The sequence below is a fragment of the Trichoderma gamsii genome (genome assembly GCF_001481775.2).
Source record: "Trichoderma gamsii strain T6085 chromosome Unknown Scaffold_12.2, whole genome shotgun sequence".
Classification (NCBI taxonomy): domain Eukaryota; kingdom Fungi; phylum Ascomycota; class Sordariomycetes; order Hypocreales; family Hypocreaceae; genus Trichoderma; species Trichoderma gamsii.
The window spans coordinates 458418-475804 of NW_020171349.1; the positions used below are offsets into that span (position 1 = coordinate 458418).

Here is a 17387-nt window from a genome sequence, read left to right on the forward strand (position 1 = left end):
GAGAATAATAACAATAAAATTAGGAGCCTGCATCCGAGGAAATCCAACTCCTCGGTGCCTGTATATGCTTCCAAAGGGGGTCCCCTTTTTCTCTTCCTATTTCTAGAGACGCTTTTCTTCTGATGATGAACAATGCAGATGTTTTATTTCACCCCAGTCGCTTTTTTTTTTTTTTTAATCTCGTTCGTTCACTCTCCAATGCTTAATAGCTGGCCTTCCTCCCACTTCTTCTTGGCTGCTTTGACCAAGATATCCATGTCGCCGCTTGTCTCACACATGCTTCTGAAAGTTCCATCCTTCCGGTTGATCAGCTCCCACGGGTGGTCAAATTCGACGACCTCACCCTTGTCGAGAACCAGGACCTTGTCATAGTCGACAATGGTCTGGAGACGGTGAGCGATTGTGATGACGGTTCCTGTGAGTTCGCGGATGGTTTCTTGGATCTTGGAGTCTGTGTTGTAATCGATAGATGCCGTGGCCTCGTCCATGACCATGACGGTTGGCTTCTTCAGCATTGCTCGTGCCAGACACAAGAGTTGTCGTTGACCCTGAGAAAGATTGGAGCCGGATTCGGTTACAGGAGATTCCAAATCGAGGAAGACGTTCTTGTTCGTGGCAACTGACGGTGTTCTTGAACCGGATGAACCTTCTGCGCTCTCACCTTCGGCGGTGACTTGGATGGCGGGAGTAGTGGGAGCACTAGGAGTAGTGGCTTCATCAGGTCCGATTAGCTGCACACGTCGCAGAGCTTCAAATACTTCTTCGTCGGTATATTGATCAAAGGGGTCAAGGTTGGTTCGGATCGTGCCCATGAAGAGGGTGGGATCCTGAGGCACAATGGTGATGTTTTCCCGGAGATCCTGGAGACCAATCTTGCTGATGTCAATGCCGTCAATAACGATGCTTCCGGAGTCAGCTTCCAGCGCACGGAAGATGGCCAACGTCAATGAGCTCTTGCCTGCACCGGTTCGGCCGACGATACCAACCTTCTCTCTGGGATTGATCTTGAGAGAGATGCCTCTAAGAACCGGATCCAGCTCGGCACGATAACGAGTAGAGTACTTGACAAATTCGACTCCACCCTCAGCGGGCCAATTTTTTGGCGGCCGGCTATCCTCGATGATAGCATCTGCTTCTTGCTCAACATCCAGATATTCCTTGACACGTTCCATCGAGTTCATGTTTTGCTCATTCATGCCATACTGGCGGACCAGCCACAGGACGTTCTCCGTGAAATTCATCGCATAGCTCAGCGAGATACCAGCCGCACCGGCATCGATCCTGCCCAGGTTAATGATGATGAAGACACCTGCGAAGAAAGATACAAAGTTGCCCAGCAAATCAGCTCGGAATGCGAGCCATCTGTTACAGGCCCACAGGTAGATGAAAGGTCGGCTCTGAGTATTGATCTTGGCCAGATTATCACGGATGAAGCGTCGCTCGTCGCCGTAAGCTCTAATCGTAGTCATACCACTGAGAGTTTCGCCAAACTGCTGGAAGAGCGGGCTGCGTTGAACGGATTCCAGACGCTTCAAATCGCGAGATGCACGGAGATAGAAAGCGGCGACAACGTAGAAAAGAACCGCAATGAGGAAAGCAGCGATAAGGAAGCCAGGAGTAATGTAAGCAATGAGGGCAACGGTCACGATAAGGGAGAGGGCACAGGTCATCACGCCAATAGCGGTGGGTGCGATGTCTTGATCGACGGCCTCGAGATCTTTGCTAAAACGGTTCATCAGTTGGCCGAGAGGAGTGACATCGAAAAACTTGAATTTGGCTCGGGTCACAGAGGTGATGAGACGGTCGTGGAGTCGCCTGGAAGCAGTCAAAGAACCAAAAAAGATCCAAACATCTCGAATTAGGGCAGCCGCCGCGCCGAGTGCACCAATAACGGCGAGTCCTCCGAGATAGTAGGCGACATTGACGTCTGGCATGGCCTTGGCCCCGAGCGCAATCTGGCCGTCTGGCACACGCAGACTTGGCTCGCTCTGAGGAGGATATGCTTTGCCAAGGTTGGCAATAGACGCCCAAGAACCCTTGGGGAAGGACTCGGTACCGTAAGTAGCTGACATGGAACCGAAAACAACCGTGACGTTCTCCTCTTGGATGTATTGGTTGGCCCACTGTCTGACCCAAATATTCGTTGCAACAGTCGAGAGTTGCTGCATGCCAAAAACCATGAAAGCGACGAGCCAGAACCACCAGGGTCCCATGGACGCAAGGTAGATCCTGAGGACAGACCATTTGACGGATCCACTTGCTTTAGTTTCCTCCTGTGGAGGCTGTTCCTTCTTCTTGTCTTTCTTAGAGGTGCTTGCGGCATCAGATGCATCGCCGTTGCTATTAACCATGGTCTCCTCGTCACCAACGCTCGAAGGGACGCGAGACGGAACACGAGATGCAGTATGAGAAGCAGGTCGGGAACGCTGAATTTCCTCGCCGAGCTTGCCGGAAGCGATAACTTCTTGTGAAGGTCCCTGGGCGGTGACTCTTCCATTGTCAAGCAGGACCACATAGTCGGATGAGGGCACACAGAGCTGAATGTTGTGAGTGACGAGAATGCAGGTACGACCCTTCATCAGGGGACCGTTGATGCAGTTGGTGAAGATCCATTGAGCCGTGTGCGAATCAACAGCGCTGAGACAGTCATCCAAGAGAATGTGAGCCGAGTTCGAGTAGAGAGCACGAGCCAAGGAAATCCGTTGTTTCTGGCCACCAGAGAGCGTGATACCCTTCTCACCAACCAGGGTCTGATCGCCGTGATCCAGAATTTCGAGATCTCGCTCAAGAGCACATGCAACGATGACATCTTTGTATCTCTGTTCATCAAAAGGCGCGGCAAAGATGATGTTGTCTTTAATGTTAGCGTTGACCAACCAAGCAGCTTGGGCGACATATGCAACTGTATCGGCAAGGCCAGTCTCAGGATCAGGGCGAACATCCTCTCGGCTGCGGCCACCGGGGCAGAATACCCTGCCCTCTACAAGTGTCATTTCGCCGAGAAGGCCCATAAGCATGGATGTTTTACCAGAACCAGTGGGACCTGCAATGATGTTCAGCTTGCCAATTTGGAAGTCGACATCAAGATCAAGCAGTCGGAAAGCCCTGGAGCCATCTTCGGCAACACTGTCTTTGCCACCCCAAATAAGAGTTGCGTCTCTAAAGCCAATGTGCTTCTTGCCATCTTCATCCACGTTATCCAGGCCGAGCTGCTTGTACTTCTCCGTTTCTTCCTCCATAAGATATTCCTCAACTCGATCAATAGAGACCTTAGCTTCCTGGACGTGGGCGAACATGTCACCGAGGAGATCGAGAGGAACACGAAGAAGCATAAAGAGAGAGATGGCCGTGAACGCAACAGAGGGATATAGCGGCTTCTTCTCAATGAGTGTGTACACCAGGAAAGAGAAAAACGTGATGAGTACAGGAACCGAGTTCCAGATGGCAACCGCGAGAGCCCAGAGCATAAATCGGGAGCGAAGAGCTTTGAGTTCGGCCTGACGCTTCTCATCCACAATCTTGCCGAATCGTCGTTCCCAGGCGAAGTATTTGATAATGCGAATATTCTGGAGGATCTCGTTTGTCACATTGATGCGCTTGTCAGTAGCAGCCATAATGTTCTTTGAAGTGATGTTGAAGCCACGAGCCAGCATGTAGTTGACGGGCAAAAGGAAGACCATGACAACGATGCCGGGAATGGCGCTGAGGCCCATGACCTGCCACAGCAAGAAGACGGAGATGACCAGCTGAGTGGGGGCCGAAGCGCACAGGAAATGCAAGTAGGCAGTAATTTCGGCAATTTTGAAGCTGTCGACTGACATGAGGTTGATGATGGTTCCCAAGTTGGCTTGCTCATCTTCGCCCTCGGTGGCCTTGATAGGACCAGCAGCTTCGGCGTCATCGGTGCTGGCAGCCTTTTTCTGCTTCTTGCCGCCAAAACCGAGCGCGCGTTTGATTTTACTAATGGCATCTTGGCTGTCAGACTCTTCGTCTTGATCCTTGGTAGATTTGGCCTTGTCGCCGAGCAGTACTTTGTCTTTGCCAGCGGCAGCCTTCCGACGCAGCGCCTTGGCGTAAATGTCACCGACAATGATAGCACGGACGCGGATACAGATCCTGCGGCCAATCCACAGGGCCATGCCATCGCAGTACGAACGAAGAGTATCAAGGATTGGGAGGCCAATTACAAGGAGCCAGAGAACGCTGACAGGCGCGTCATCGGGGCGTTCTACATACTGAAGGATGGCCTTGAGCAGCAGGGTGGGAGCAAAAGTAAAAATACCAGCGACAGCCGCCAATGCACATTGCATGATGAGCATACTGCGGAAATATTTGAGCAAGTGCCATGAAAGGGCAGTCGTCTTCTTCACAAGCCTATAGTCGGCAATGATGGCAGTGGATTTGTCCTTGGGCAGGAGATTCCAAACATCCTCCATGTCTAGGGGCTTCTTCCAACCTTGCCAGACGATGGCATCGACCCACGAGAAAGTGGCGATCGAAAAGAGACTGGCAAGGGGCTCTCGCGAGGGCTCGATCCCATCCTCCCATTCCAGTACGACAGTTTTGTTGCCCTTTCTAGTGGAGGCAGCAATACCGAAGAGCAAAGAGTTGAGAGCGAATTCGACAAAGATGAGAGTCTGAGAAAGCTTCGTATAAGGATGGATAATAGCAGAGCGGAAGACGAGGAGTGACAGGGTCCATTTGCAGCCGTAGATAGTGGCGGTGTGGTTCCAGATGTAAGGGATTCGCCATTTGGAGGCGCCCAGCACAACACGTAGCGTGGCCAAAATCAAGGTGTAAATCCAAGTCGTAAGCCCAGCAATGGCGGCAAGACGGCCACCCGGTCCAAAATCACCAGTTATAAGAGCAATTGCATTGACAGCAACGAGGCCAACCAGAGCAAGCTCTTCGATGAATTGCGAGAAGCGCTGAGCAGTGGGAGTATCGGCTTGGACAATTGAACCCCTAGAGGTCACTTTCGCCAGGGCCAAGCGGCCACCGTTGATCTCGAGGTCGTCGTCATCGCTGTCTTCGGATTCATCGACAAGGGGAGGGATATCCGTGTGATTTGGCGTAACGTCGGAGGCAGAAACAGAGCTATAACCCTTATTCTTGCCACTGCGCACGACACGGCCAATGCTGGACCACGAGAGGCGCAAGAAAGAAATGCCGATTATTATTAATGGAAAGAGGACGCTGAGGTAGCTGTTGGTTTTACATTTAGCCGAATTGTTCATGAATCGTAATGCACAGAGAAGGGAAGAAGCGCGCGCATCGAGAACCTACTCTCTTTGGAAGCACTGGGTGAGGTCATCGACCTGCCAAGGCGGCCACGAGCACTGAGCAAAGCCCATGTTGATTCTGATTTGGAGGTGTAGAGCTGCCCAGGGATATTGTATGATAGAACCGTAGCGATACTAGTGAATATGTTTGTTTCGAACAAGCTGGCGGCTCCCCGATTCGAGGTAGGAAGCTTTGGCGATCCCGGTAGCGTCAGAGCGGCGCCGAAGCTGGCGAGTCCGGGAATGTCGCGGGGCAGACGTCGGCGGTGTAAGAAGAGAGCAAAAGAAGTCGGACGATAAAAGAAGAGCACTGACAGTGCCAGTGCGACTTGTCTCCGGATCCCAGCGCGTTCCTCCTGCCGCTCTATACACTCATGGTGTCAGCGAATGCGCGAACAAAAGAAAGGAGAGCAAGAGGGCCAGTAACGTGGAAGGGGAAGAAGAGAAAGAAAGGCCGTGATGGGACGTCGAAAAGACGACAGCAATGTGGAGCTTGCTAGCACTGCTAGCGCCAGCGACAATACCGCCTGTGGATAAGGGACACGGCGCGGACGCACGCACAGGCATGCCGCAGCCTGTAGTGCAGCGCAGGCACCGAGGCCACTGGGTCGCAGCGGGCTGCACGCCGTAAAGCCGCCAGACTAATAGGGCATGGAGCACTTATCAGTGGGGAGGCGGCGGAGCAGGGAACTGGAAGCTTTGCGCGCGATGCGGTGGAGAAGATGGAAATATCCATGACACATGAAGCCAGAGGCACTTTTTTTTTTTTTTTTTCCCTTTCAGTGGCGGTAGCGGTTCCACCGGGGAATTTTGCAGGCGATCCTTACCCAAGGCAACGGGCTGCTGCACCCTGTAATCGAATTGAACGTGCTTGTATAACGTGCGGAGCATGCACCTCGTACCGCCACCGGCGAGCCAGACAAAGTATGGTGGCCTAGTGTTGCAGCAAGCTTCTGCCAAGGGGACCTACAATGAAGCAAAAAGATGAACAAGAAAATAACATGCTGAGTCGTGTATATTCGATCGAGGCATCAGTCGATGGCTTCTTTTGTCAACAGCACAGCGGCTCTTGACAGATATCTATATCTCTGCTTGCTCCCGCCCGTTCACAGGTCTCTGTCGAGCCGATATGACGATCAACCTCAGAGACAGCTCAATGAGAGCGTAGGAAGAGTCACACGGCAGCAGGTGCATTAGTGCAAATGCATTCGCCCGCACCTTCACATGATGGTTTGTCGGGCAATAAGGTGATTGCAGTTGGTTTAGTGCCACATGAGCGAACATGCCTCTCATACAAGTACTGGATGGCAGTTGCGGCGCTGTTGCGAGAAGACATCAATGCTACTAGTAGTACTGTAGGCTGGTTCGGGGCAACTGGTACCAGTTCTTCCGTTAAAGCTCACGTAGGGTTGTATTCCGTATCCCGTACGCTTAGACGAATGGTACCTCGATTGTGACTTGCCAATCGCCAGTAATGCCATTACATACCGGTAACGGTAACCGCTGGGAGAAGTGAAGCTCTCGTGAGTGCTGTCTCTGGGCTCTGGTCTCGCGTGTAATACGCATGATTGATAATGCAGCAAGAGATCAAAGTATTGCTCGGTAACTCACATCCGCCGTCCGTGCTCAGACCGCAGCCACTAGCGCGAGAAGCTTAAAAAGGGCCGCAAAAGTACTTCACAGCTACTTGTATCATATCATATGTTCGCCGCGCTCCATCTCCAACTGTGACCAATCTCGCAGGCCGATCATCACCTGCATCTGCGCTGCTACATCTCTTGCATTCCCAGTCATTGATTGTCTTTTAATAGCGTCGACTCACTCACTCAGCCATTGAGTCACCAGATTCTACGCGATGCGCTTGGCTCGACAAACGTTCCAATTCCTTCTCTGCCCCGGTTCCTGTTAATCCAGGGCGCTACACACCCTCCCTGCCCTCTAAATCCAATATCAACCCCAGCCCATCAGACGGATGCGAGCAACTGGTATTCCGCTATACAACTATCGACGTGCTGCATACCTACCGCTTAATCGCCGCCCTCGCTTTTCCAATCCGAATATCAGCTTTCAGCATTTCAATCTTCCTTCGTCTATTTCCTTCATCCATCTCTCATTCATACATCCATTTCACTCGCGCTAACAAAGAGCCAGTCCACTTCTTCCAACCAACTCCACCTTCCCCTTAAGTCTGCTTGTCTGTCTGCCAGCACGAGCCTCCGTCTCTCTTTGTGCTTACCGTCGTGACTCACCGCTATGGCAGCGCCTCATCCCATCCAGCCTTCTTATTCCGTAATGCCTACTAGTGACGTCCAGCAAGGATGGATTATTCTGTGAGTGTGTGTGTTTGCGGAGTAGAAGATGGTGTCTTAATCCTACAGGATGCAGCAAGCGATCCCGAAAGCGATCCCGAAAGCGCCAATTTTCTTACCTAGTCGCTACTGCAACTTCGTGGTTTCTGCTACTATCAAGAACACCGCGGCTCGCCTCGATCAATTTGCCATGCAAAAGGGCAGCCACAAAGCTACATGCAGCCAACGCCATGTGCATGGATCCCTGCATGGCACACCCCGGCACGCACGCCACTCTCCACATGGCCTCGGTTTGCTGGAGGCCCAAGCTCCGCGAAGGGTTCATCCGAACTTGGGAGCTTTGTTTCATCATCCTCACTTTTATCAGCCACCAGCTTGGATGCTGCTTAGGATCATTTGGCTGAGAAAGAATAATCTTTTCGGCTATCTTGACAGCGGCAAGATTGCGTCGGAGAAAATGACGAGCGTCACACGCACCGCTCAGATAGGAAAGCAGCCGGCATCGCGATGCATGGATTAGCCGCTTCCCGTATATGGCAAGCAGTAAGTACATGTAGGTAAGTATTGGTATCACTGCGTCTGATGGCCCAAGTAATGTCTCAATTCGTTTTTCGTTCGCTGCCATATTTTTTCCCACGGTGCTTGACATGCAGCGTCGAGAAGATCGTTCCAAATCGCCGTCGTGCAAAGATTTGTAGTAATAATTGCTGTAATCATCTCGAAATATTGACCCGAACAAGTTCCCCGCAAATATCCCAGCCCTGTGAAGTGTGTGTCATGAGACCTTGTGATAGCGGCGCTTAATCGCATTGAGTTAACGACTGCGACGGTTGGTCAATTGACACACAGATGCAGATATTGGGTATCAGATCTCGCCTCCTTAAAGTTGCGTAGGCTACCGGGTAGATTGACAAGAAATAGCGGAAAGTAAGATTAATGCATTGCTGGCTGTCACCCGACTCTTGTTGATGACATCTCCGTTTGCATACCTTTACCACGACGGGGTACAGAGTCCAGGTGAGTAGCCATGCAAGGACATCACAAAAGTCTCTTTACTACGCCGAGAGCTCACCGTCTTTCTGACTACTATTCTGACGCTGACAAATACGATCCTTGAATTGATATGCTCACCCTGGATTGAACTTACTCATATCGACTCTTCTCCGCATATGATAGTGATCATTCTCATATGCGGAGCAGGGCAAGTATCATTAATTTAGGTATAAAATGAGCAGTACCTGTCCAGTTGATAAACAATCTCTCGAACTGGTGGTGAACTGTGCTGTTGATCATGGGAGAAGTTATCCAGCACCCCAGCTGTAGCGCAATAAGGCACCTAGTCCACATATTAAATACATCTACATAACTGTAATAGCAGTAATAGCAGTAATAGCAGTGATAGCAGTGATCGCAGCAATAGCAGCAGCAGCATAGGTACATTATAGCTTGAGTGCCGAAGAACAGAATCGGGGTGCTGGGTAACTTTTCTCTTGATTATTGTCATTTACGCATTAATGCTACCTGCTTTCAAAGCCGAAATTCTTTTTCAAACAGTAGATGTCTCGAACCCGCAACGCTCTACCCATCTACAGTTGTAAAATCCTTCATCGATGACACTTCTTCCACAGGATGCTTATTCAAACTTTCATAAAGCTGCAAGTAGCTACCAATTAAGAAAGCCCAGGAACCCCTAAGAACATTTAAGTCAGCAAAAAGAGCCCCAAAGATGAAGGGTCGATAAAAGTAAAGACTTACCAGAACGTAGCCAGCCCAGCCTCATACTGTGCGCCCGAATTATTATACGCCATCCCCAACGCGCCACTGAGCGTGAATCCAAACGCTCCGATAAGATTCCAAAAAGCAATATGCCATCCCAAAAGTTTCGGCGCGGGCTTCCACCATTTTTGCTGCGTTTCCAACATGTACAATGAGCTGCTGACGATGAAGCCACTGCCGCCAACGACCTGGGGGATCCAGTACGCAGCATTGAGCCGCCATTGCGGCGTGAGGTGGTTCTGGATGCCCGGCAAGGCGGTAAACCCAGAGACACCAAAGACAGTGGCACCAAAGAGCTGTGCACACCCAGCAAGGAAGCCCAGTTCATGAAGACAATGTGTGCGCAGTTCATACCATGACGGGAACCATTGCCATTGCCTCTTCTCATCCGCACTGCTGGAATCCGGACGAGCTTCGGCCACGGTGGCTGACGAACATTTCCCAACAAGGTTGCGTTTATTCTGGTGATGATGGTGGCAATGTCTATGAGCCGCAACCACTCGTAGCTTCGGGCTACCTTTCTTCTCACCATCGACTAATTGTTCAACGGCCCAGCCAAAGCAACCCGCACTATTCGCGTTGATGGCCTCGAAGATGAGCAAGATGGAGCCGAACTCGAAGAAGATTATCGCGCCAATAAAGGCGGTTATACCACCGCCATCGGTGATTTCGTTGTTGAATTCGGTAGAGGGGGCTGCCACGGGAAGCCACACGAAGAAGGCCTATTGAATTGCATCATTAGATCATCACTTTGCCCGCGCTCAATGTTGTTATATAACAGCAAGTGAAACATACGTTTATGACCCAAACCACGCTTCCCCAGGTAAATATAAAGGCCACTAGCCACGAAATGTCCCATATTGGATAATATGTAAACGTCTTGATGATAGTTTTCATAATCTCTTTCGGATGCGACGATCGTCTCGGTGCCAGGAAAGGCGCATCCTCCCCAGCACGCGCTTGCTGGACTAGTAGAGGATGTCTGCCCTTTCGGTTGTCTCGCGACCGCCACAAGAATCTGATATTCCTAGCGGGGACATTGGATTCCGCGACGTGTTTCGGCGGCTCGTGTCTGGCTTCTACATCGTCGCCGCTCTCTTGCGGCGTCGCTACTTTGTTGGACGTCGCATCAGCGCATAATTGGGAGTGGTCGAAATGAGCGCGTGTCGGGTTGAGAAAGCGAAACGGCCCTTCGGCGTGCTGCAGCGTCAATCGATCATCATTGCGGAATGGTTCGCGCGTGAAGAAGCGCCTGTTCCTAGCTGGCATCTTCAATTGTGTCTCAGCGGCAGGCTGCTTGTCGCGAGCTCTATTGGAGAGTCCGCTGTAGCACTTGGTTCTTGTCGCCGGGTTTCAGAGGTTGCCTGCGCGTGGTTATAAACAGTCCATTGGAGAGCTCGGATGTGTCGCGAATGTCAATCGAGACTACGAGAGCAACAAGAGCCGTAGGCCCTGGCCGATGACGACAGGCTCTTTTCAACATGGCGAGCCTGTTGTTGCATGATGGTGATTAAACAAGTTTAGCGGGTTTTAGCCCCAGCTGCTAAGTGCCGTTTCCATGTTAGCGCTCGATAAACGCGGGTATTTCTCCGTATAAAGCAACAGACGCCACGAGCTTTTCCCCGCCAAAACCCCAAAGCCATAAAAACCGGGCTGAGCGGCACGGGCTCCCGTCTCTTTCAGGTCTGTGTTGCTCAAATAAAGAAAGGTAATTTGCAAAAGCCAGAGGATGAATAAAGATATTAGCTATCCACCCTATTTGAATTGCCAGTTGCTAATTGTGGCGCCGTATTCGTACACTCTTGTCGAACGTCCGTCCCGAATCTCAGCTTAGGCTATGAACCCCAGTCGCTATTAAGAAAAAAAATCGTACATTCCGTTTTATATTTTTGTGTCATACTCCTTAGCCCCTATAAATGATATTCCCTTATTGTTACATAACTAATATTCCCAGGCAATCAAGAATAACCCTTGATAACGGAGATAAAGTGATTTTATTAGAGAATCAAACCCTCCTCTCGCTCTCTCACATAGGTTTAATTAACCCATGATCATGCCCTTCATACCGGCAAGATCACCCTCCTTGGCCGCAATCTCGAAGTAGCCATAGATGATGCTAGGTAATGTTAGTTTGAATTGTATTTCATACTTTTTGGAATAAGAAAGACTTACGTAACAGCGAGAAGGGTACCAGTACCAGAGCCAAGGGCGCCCATGAGGTCGCTCAAAACGGACAGAGCACCAATGCAGGCACCGCCGAAGGCAGCAGCAGTAGGAATGATGCGCTTGAGCTCCTTGTACATGCTCTGGTCACGGTGTCCGGCCATCACAAGGCCCTGATCCTTGAGCTGCTTGGCAACATCACGGGGGCTGGAGCCGGAGACCTCAATCCAAGTCTTGGAGAAAAGAGCACAAGCTCCGAGCATGTAGACAATGTAGACGGCGGTGTGGATAGGGTCGAGAAGAGCCTCCTTGAAGTTGAGAGGAGGAGACATGTAGTAGACGAGACCGGAGACGGCGTGGAGCTGAGAAGTACCGTCCTTGGCTTCCCAGACACCAAAGAGGCGGACCAGCAGGTTCTCAGAGAAGCGAGAGAAGAGCATCTGGCTGATCAGGAAGACGTTGGAAGAGAGAGCGGACTGCAGCATGATGGGCATGTTGGATGTGTAGAACAGACGGACGGGGTATGAGCCGCGGGCACCACGTTGGCGGTTGGACTTGACGGGGATCTCAACTCGGAAGCCCTGGAGGTAGATGATGGCAACAAAGACCATGATGGTGGCCAACAGGTTCATGATGTTGGGGAGGTTCTGGCGGTAGAAAGCCTCCTGGAGAGCACGCTGCTTGTTGGGCCAGGTCATCAAGAGGTGGAAGAGAGCGATAACAGCACCCTCAAACTCGGGGCCACGGCCAGTGTTGATGGTGGTAGGAGAGAAAGCCTTCCACATGATGGACTCGCAAATGTTGGTGGCGATGAACAGAGAGATACCGCTGCCAAGACCGTAGCCCTTTTGCAGGAGCTCGTCGAGCAGGATAACAATCATGCCGGCAACAACCAATTGGAGGATCAGCAGGAAAACAATACCGGCACCGAGGTCGGAGGGGGTTCCGTAGAGGCCGGTGAAAACGTAGACGGTAGCGGTACCGGCAGACAGGATGAAGGCAAAGAGCTTCTGGGCAGTCTGGTAGAGCTCGCGATCCGACTTGAGGTCGAGGTTGACGTCAATGAGGTGGGTGCCCGCAAGGAGCTGGAAAACCATGCCAGAGGAGATGATGGGGGTGATACCCAGCTCCATCAGAGTACCTCGATTACTCGCCATGACCATTCGCAGCCAGTATAGGGGATCCGAGTTGTCGGAGGAGACAATGCCGTACAGCGGCATCTGGCTCATGACCAAGAAGATGAGGAGCGTCAAGGCCGTCCACATCAACTTCTGGTTGAAGGGAATCTTGGTTTCCGGCTGCTGAACCTCGGGGAGGAACGGCACGAACGGCTTGACCAGGTCGAGAAAACGTACTGCAGCGGCATTGCCCGTGTTAGCGGCGTGCCATTGACAATCAATTGCGCGTTTCTGGCGAATCGTGTGCGCGCGCGCGACGCAAGCTGGCCGGAAGCTTGGCGGGGGAGAGATGAAGATGCAACTCACGAGAACTCATGGCGGCGACTGGAGGGGGGAGCCCGAGAAAGAAAAAACTAATTCATCCAATGAAAAAAGAAAGGAGGAAAAAGTTTGAGCTGGGATGAGCTCGGGGGGAAGAAAGAAGGTTAATCAATGGGAGAGAGAGTGATGAAGGGAGCTGGAGAGAAGGTTGCGATCTGGCTTCAAGCCGAAATGTTGATGTGGCCCGAAACGATGGGGTTGCACGTGACCGGCCGATGGCGAGAAGAAAGCTGGCCTCGACCGCAGCAAGGGGTCTGCGGAGCCAACCAGTTCGAGCCACTCCAGCGCGCGAGATTCGCTGGATCAACGAGCCTGAAGTGGGGTGGATGACTGTTCCGTTTCGAATTTGTTCTATTATTTTTCTGGTGCTGCCTGTGTTAATTTAAAGGCTGCCGCGCTGCTGGAAGAGGAAGCTTCTCTGGAGTTGCGCCTGAGAAGACACATTGCAGGATCCTCTCGGCCACTGCTTACTATCGGCCGCCGCCTTTTTGGTGGGCATGGGACCCTGATTCGGTCTGTTGTCGAATGCTTGGTCGCCAGGGTTTCACGCTGCGGCGCCATGTATCTATGATGACCACCCATACAGCTCCAGCCGAACCGTTGCTGGTTGTCTTGGGCTCTACAGGCACGGGTAAATCAGAGGTAGGCGTCTTTGGTCTCACTGCAACGTGCATATGATTCACATTCTGATAACTTTACACAGCTAGCCGTAGAATTAGCAACTCGATTCAAGGGCGAAATCATCAATTCTGATGCTATGCAGCTGTATGATGGTCTACCCATCATAACAAACAAAATCAGCGTGGAGGAGCGACGCGGTATCCCGCATCATCTTTTGGGCCATATTCCGCTTGACCATGCCCCGTGGGATGTAGAAGACTACAAGTCAGAAGCTACTAAAGTCATTCGTGAAATCCGCAGCCGGGGAAACCTACCCATTCTCGTTGGAGGGACTCAATATTATGTTGATCCACTCCTTTTTAAAGACGTTATCCTTGACGATGTTCAAATCAATCCTTCCTCATCATTTCCGATCCTAGAGGAGCCTACAGATGTATTGCTTGAAGAGCTAAAGAAGGTCGATCCGGCAATGGCGGAGAGATGGCATCCGAATGATAGGCGCAAGATCCAGCGATCACTGGAAATTTATCTGCATACGGGCAGACCTGCATCCGAGTTGTATGCGGAACAAGAGAAACGCAAAGCTGCGACTGCTCAAGAGTCAGAGACCAATCAACCCTGGGAGAAGTTGATGTTCTGGGTCTACTCGGAACGTGAAACTCTTGTTGAGCGATTGGACAGTCGAGTAGACAAGATGCTCGACGCTGGACTATTGGACGAGGTTCAAGAGCTTTACGACATGAAAAAGAAGAAGACCGCTGAAGGTCAGATTCTGAACATGACAAAGGGTATATGGCAATCTATTGGCTACAAGCAGTTTGAGCCATATCTGTCCGCCAAGGAAGAAGGAAAGGATCTAGCTGATCTTGCAAAACTCAAGTCCAGCGCAATGGAAGATATGAAAGCGGCGACACGCCGATATGCCAACTCTCAGACTCGCTGGATCAGGCTGAAGCAGATCCCACGTCTCAAGGAGCAAGTCCCCAAGGCCTTCGAAAGCTTGTACTTGGTTGACAGTACCGATGTCTCTCAGTTCAAGTCCAAAGTTGTAGAACCTGCTGCTGAGATAACTGCAAAGTTCCTCTCTGGGGAACCTCAACCAGCCCACACAGAGCTATCAGAATTGGCTCGCGAGGTGCTCACACGAGTGAGTGAGCCCCCGCCGAAAGCAATTCCTTGTAAAAGGACGTGCGAGATATGCCAAACGGTCTGCTTGACAGAGCAGGCTTGGAATAGGCACATCAAGAGTGCTGGCCACAAGCGAGTCATGAAAAAGAAGAAGAGGCTTGCGCTTGTACCAGTAGACGACACCTTGGATACCCCCTCCGATGCTGAAGCATCCTCAGATCCCGACGTGACCTCGATATTTGCTGCTTGAACGTCGCAACGTCGCAACGTCGCAGTTTTGATACACCGACGGCATAAGCCAGTGGTATCACGCAAATCTTGGGGTTGCATTCGGATAATCCGTACCTCATTCTCACCCCTCCATGGAGATGATTACTTTTCGTCTACTCACACTCAAGCCCTGGTGGCGTGGGTAAGGTGAATTTAACCTGCTGCTTCACGATGGCAATGAGAGGTAAAAGTCAGATCGAAAGAATCTGACAAACACATACAATAGTTCAATCTGATTGACCATTGCCCATCTGGGCATTGCATAACAATATATTCAAATGATATACTCAATGCTGTTACTCTTTCTAAATTCATGATTTCATTCTTCATTCAAACAGATTCCAACGCCCGGAGCCTCCTGTGCCAGTCAAAACGACAGAGCAAAACCGCAATGGCGATAAACCCGGGGCATGATGATGCAAGAAATTGCTCTCCACCTTCCGAAACATGCGCCTTGAAACTCCCACCCAATACAAAAGAAACAAAAGGTAAAAAGAGTATACGAAAAGAATGAGTGATTCCACAGAGGCGACCAACGATGGCTGTCGTCGCCATGTCTGTGTACAACATATTGGACCAAGGATCTCAGCCTTGGTCGTCAGTGCAAAACGGCCAACCAGTTGATTGTCGAGGAATATCAAGTAAAGGATAGACAATAAGAATCGTGCGAAAGCGCTTCACGCAAGGCGGGACGTATTCTTCTCAAGACGTCTGCTTCTCAATCGTAGGCGCCTTGACGCCAGGTCCGCCGCGCGAGACCCAAGTCCGAGCCTCGCGCACGACGCTCTGGAAGAATGTGTAGATGGTGCTGGGCTCGCCGTCGACGCCTCGAGGGACGTTGTCACCATAAGGGTCGAGGTAGATGCTTCGTCGAGCCATTATTTCTTTTTATTTGTCTTGTTCTTGTATAGGGCGCCCTCTGTGTGATAGGGTGGAGGATGTACGTCACGAAAACTGAGTGGACGTGGGCTCTTTTATCTTGCTTGGTGCAACAAGTATGTGTTATGTGTAAGTGGTTATGTGTATCCGACTACTGAATGCATGTGAAACAGAACAATAAAGACGACTCATTCCACAGAGCGGCCGCCTCATTCTTTATACTCCTCGTGGTGGCAAGCCCCCGGTGCAGCCGCACTCACTAACGGCCTGCTCACGCGGGACATGTGCAAGCCACAACGCCTTTCTCTCTGCCTTGAGCAACCATGCTGGCGCCTTGGAGGATGCATCCTGACAGTCTTTGCTATCTCGTAACAACCCACCACACGGCCCAATGGCAGGCCCCTGCACGCGAAACTAGTTCCTCCTGCATCGGTTGGCATCTTTACGCTTTTCGGGTAATGTCAAGACGACCTATCATTGAAACGGCCGACATGCAACGTATAAGCCCCCAAAGACAAGGCTCTCTGTCTCTCTCTTGTTTTTTTTTTCGGTGTCTTCCCCTCACTTCTGTATCACCTGGGCACTTATAGTGCTCAATACCTGGTCAATGATCGGCCGCCGTCTTACTGATTCAAACAGCCCATCCATGCCCTTACTAGTCTATCCATCGTCACGACAAAGGAAAAAAAGGCTGAGTGAGCTGCCTGCCTGGAAAAATGCCTGCCTTTCCACAAACCGCTGAATTAGGAAGTCCGCAAAGAACCGGGGAGTCGTTCCCGCTGCCCGTGCGTTAAATACTCTTTGCAGATACCGAGCAGCAGCGGCAGTAAGACATTTCTTGCCGCGTCTATAATATGCAATACGACCACCTTGCAGATTTTACCGGAGGAAATAATCCTGAAATAAGAAACTCAATTAATCTATTAGAGTAGCATTTAAGGAATTTACGCGGCTTATGGAAAATGCCGTTTAATGATCTGCGTGTAAGATAACCGGTTTCAAAAAGATAAAAAAGCATGTGGTGGTAGCAGTAACAGTGGCATTCGCGGCATTCGATCCAAGTGGCTAAAGTCTCTCGCTCTCTCTCCACATCTCGCTTACGAGTAGCATCATGTATGTATGTTAAAGTGGTTGGTACCCTGTTCCAAACTTGAGCATCTAATCCATACCTACTTGTAAAAGAAACCTTGCTCATAGAGAATTCTGGCTTGCTATTTGTCGATATATGACTGCTCGCTCATTGAGTACGAGGGAACGAGGGAAGGCTATTTTAGCCTGCCGAGCAATCCGCCCGTCCCTAGCAGAGATAAGCTGAACCCTTGCCGTCTTGAGAATACCCATCTATTTTAGTTGACGATACCGACCAAACATCTATTCCATAGTATTCTATATAATGTCAAAACAAGTTTGAGACACTGCTCATACATATGGGAGGATAAGTAGGAGAAACTGGATGTCAA

General features: G+C 50.8%; 4 protein-coding genes across 4 annotated transcripts; 1 reads left to right on the forward strand and 3 right to left on the reverse strand.

Annotated features, from left to right (window-relative positions):
* Positions 1-188: 188 nt before the first annotated feature.
* On the reverse strand, positions 189-5354 carry TGAM01_v204327 (hypothetical protein; the record flags this gene model as incomplete). The annotated part of the gene is made up of 2 exons (XM_024549399.1): positions 189-5205; positions 5287-5354. The coding sequence occupies 2 exons, from the start codon at positions 5352-5354 to the stop codon at positions 189-191; spliced, it is 5085 nt and encodes a 1694-aa protein (XP_024405863.1).
* A 3815-nt stretch (positions 5355-9169) lies between these two features.
* Positions 9170-10636, reverse strand: TGAM01_v204328 (hypothetical protein; the record flags this gene model as incomplete). Its single annotated transcript, XM_024549400.1, has 3 exons — positions 9170-9281; positions 9347-10089; positions 10163-10636. 3 exons carry the CDS (start codon positions 10634-10636, stop codon positions 9170-9172), a joined length of 1329 nt encoding a protein of 442 aa, XP_024405864.1.
* A 771-nt stretch (positions 10637-11407) lies between these two features.
* Positions 11408-13024, reverse strand: TGAM01_v204329 (protein transporter SEC61 subunit alpha; the record flags this gene model as incomplete). Its single annotated transcript, XM_018808246.1, has 3 exons — positions 11408-11483; positions 11540-12884; positions 13015-13024. The coding sequence occupies 3 exons, from the start codon at positions 13022-13024 to the stop codon at positions 11408-11410; spliced, it is 1431 nt and encodes a 476-aa protein (XP_018658517.1).
* Positions 13025-13554: 530 nt separating this feature from the next.
* On the forward strand, positions 13555-15028 carry TGAM01_v204330 (tRNA dimethylallyltransferase; the record flags this gene model as incomplete). Its single annotated transcript, XM_018808247.2, has 2 exons — positions 13555-13671; positions 13733-15028. The coding sequence occupies 2 exons, from the start codon at positions 13555-13557 to the stop codon at positions 15026-15028; spliced, it is 1413 nt and encodes a 470-aa protein (XP_018658518.2).
* Positions 15029-17387: the final 2359 nt, after the last annotated feature.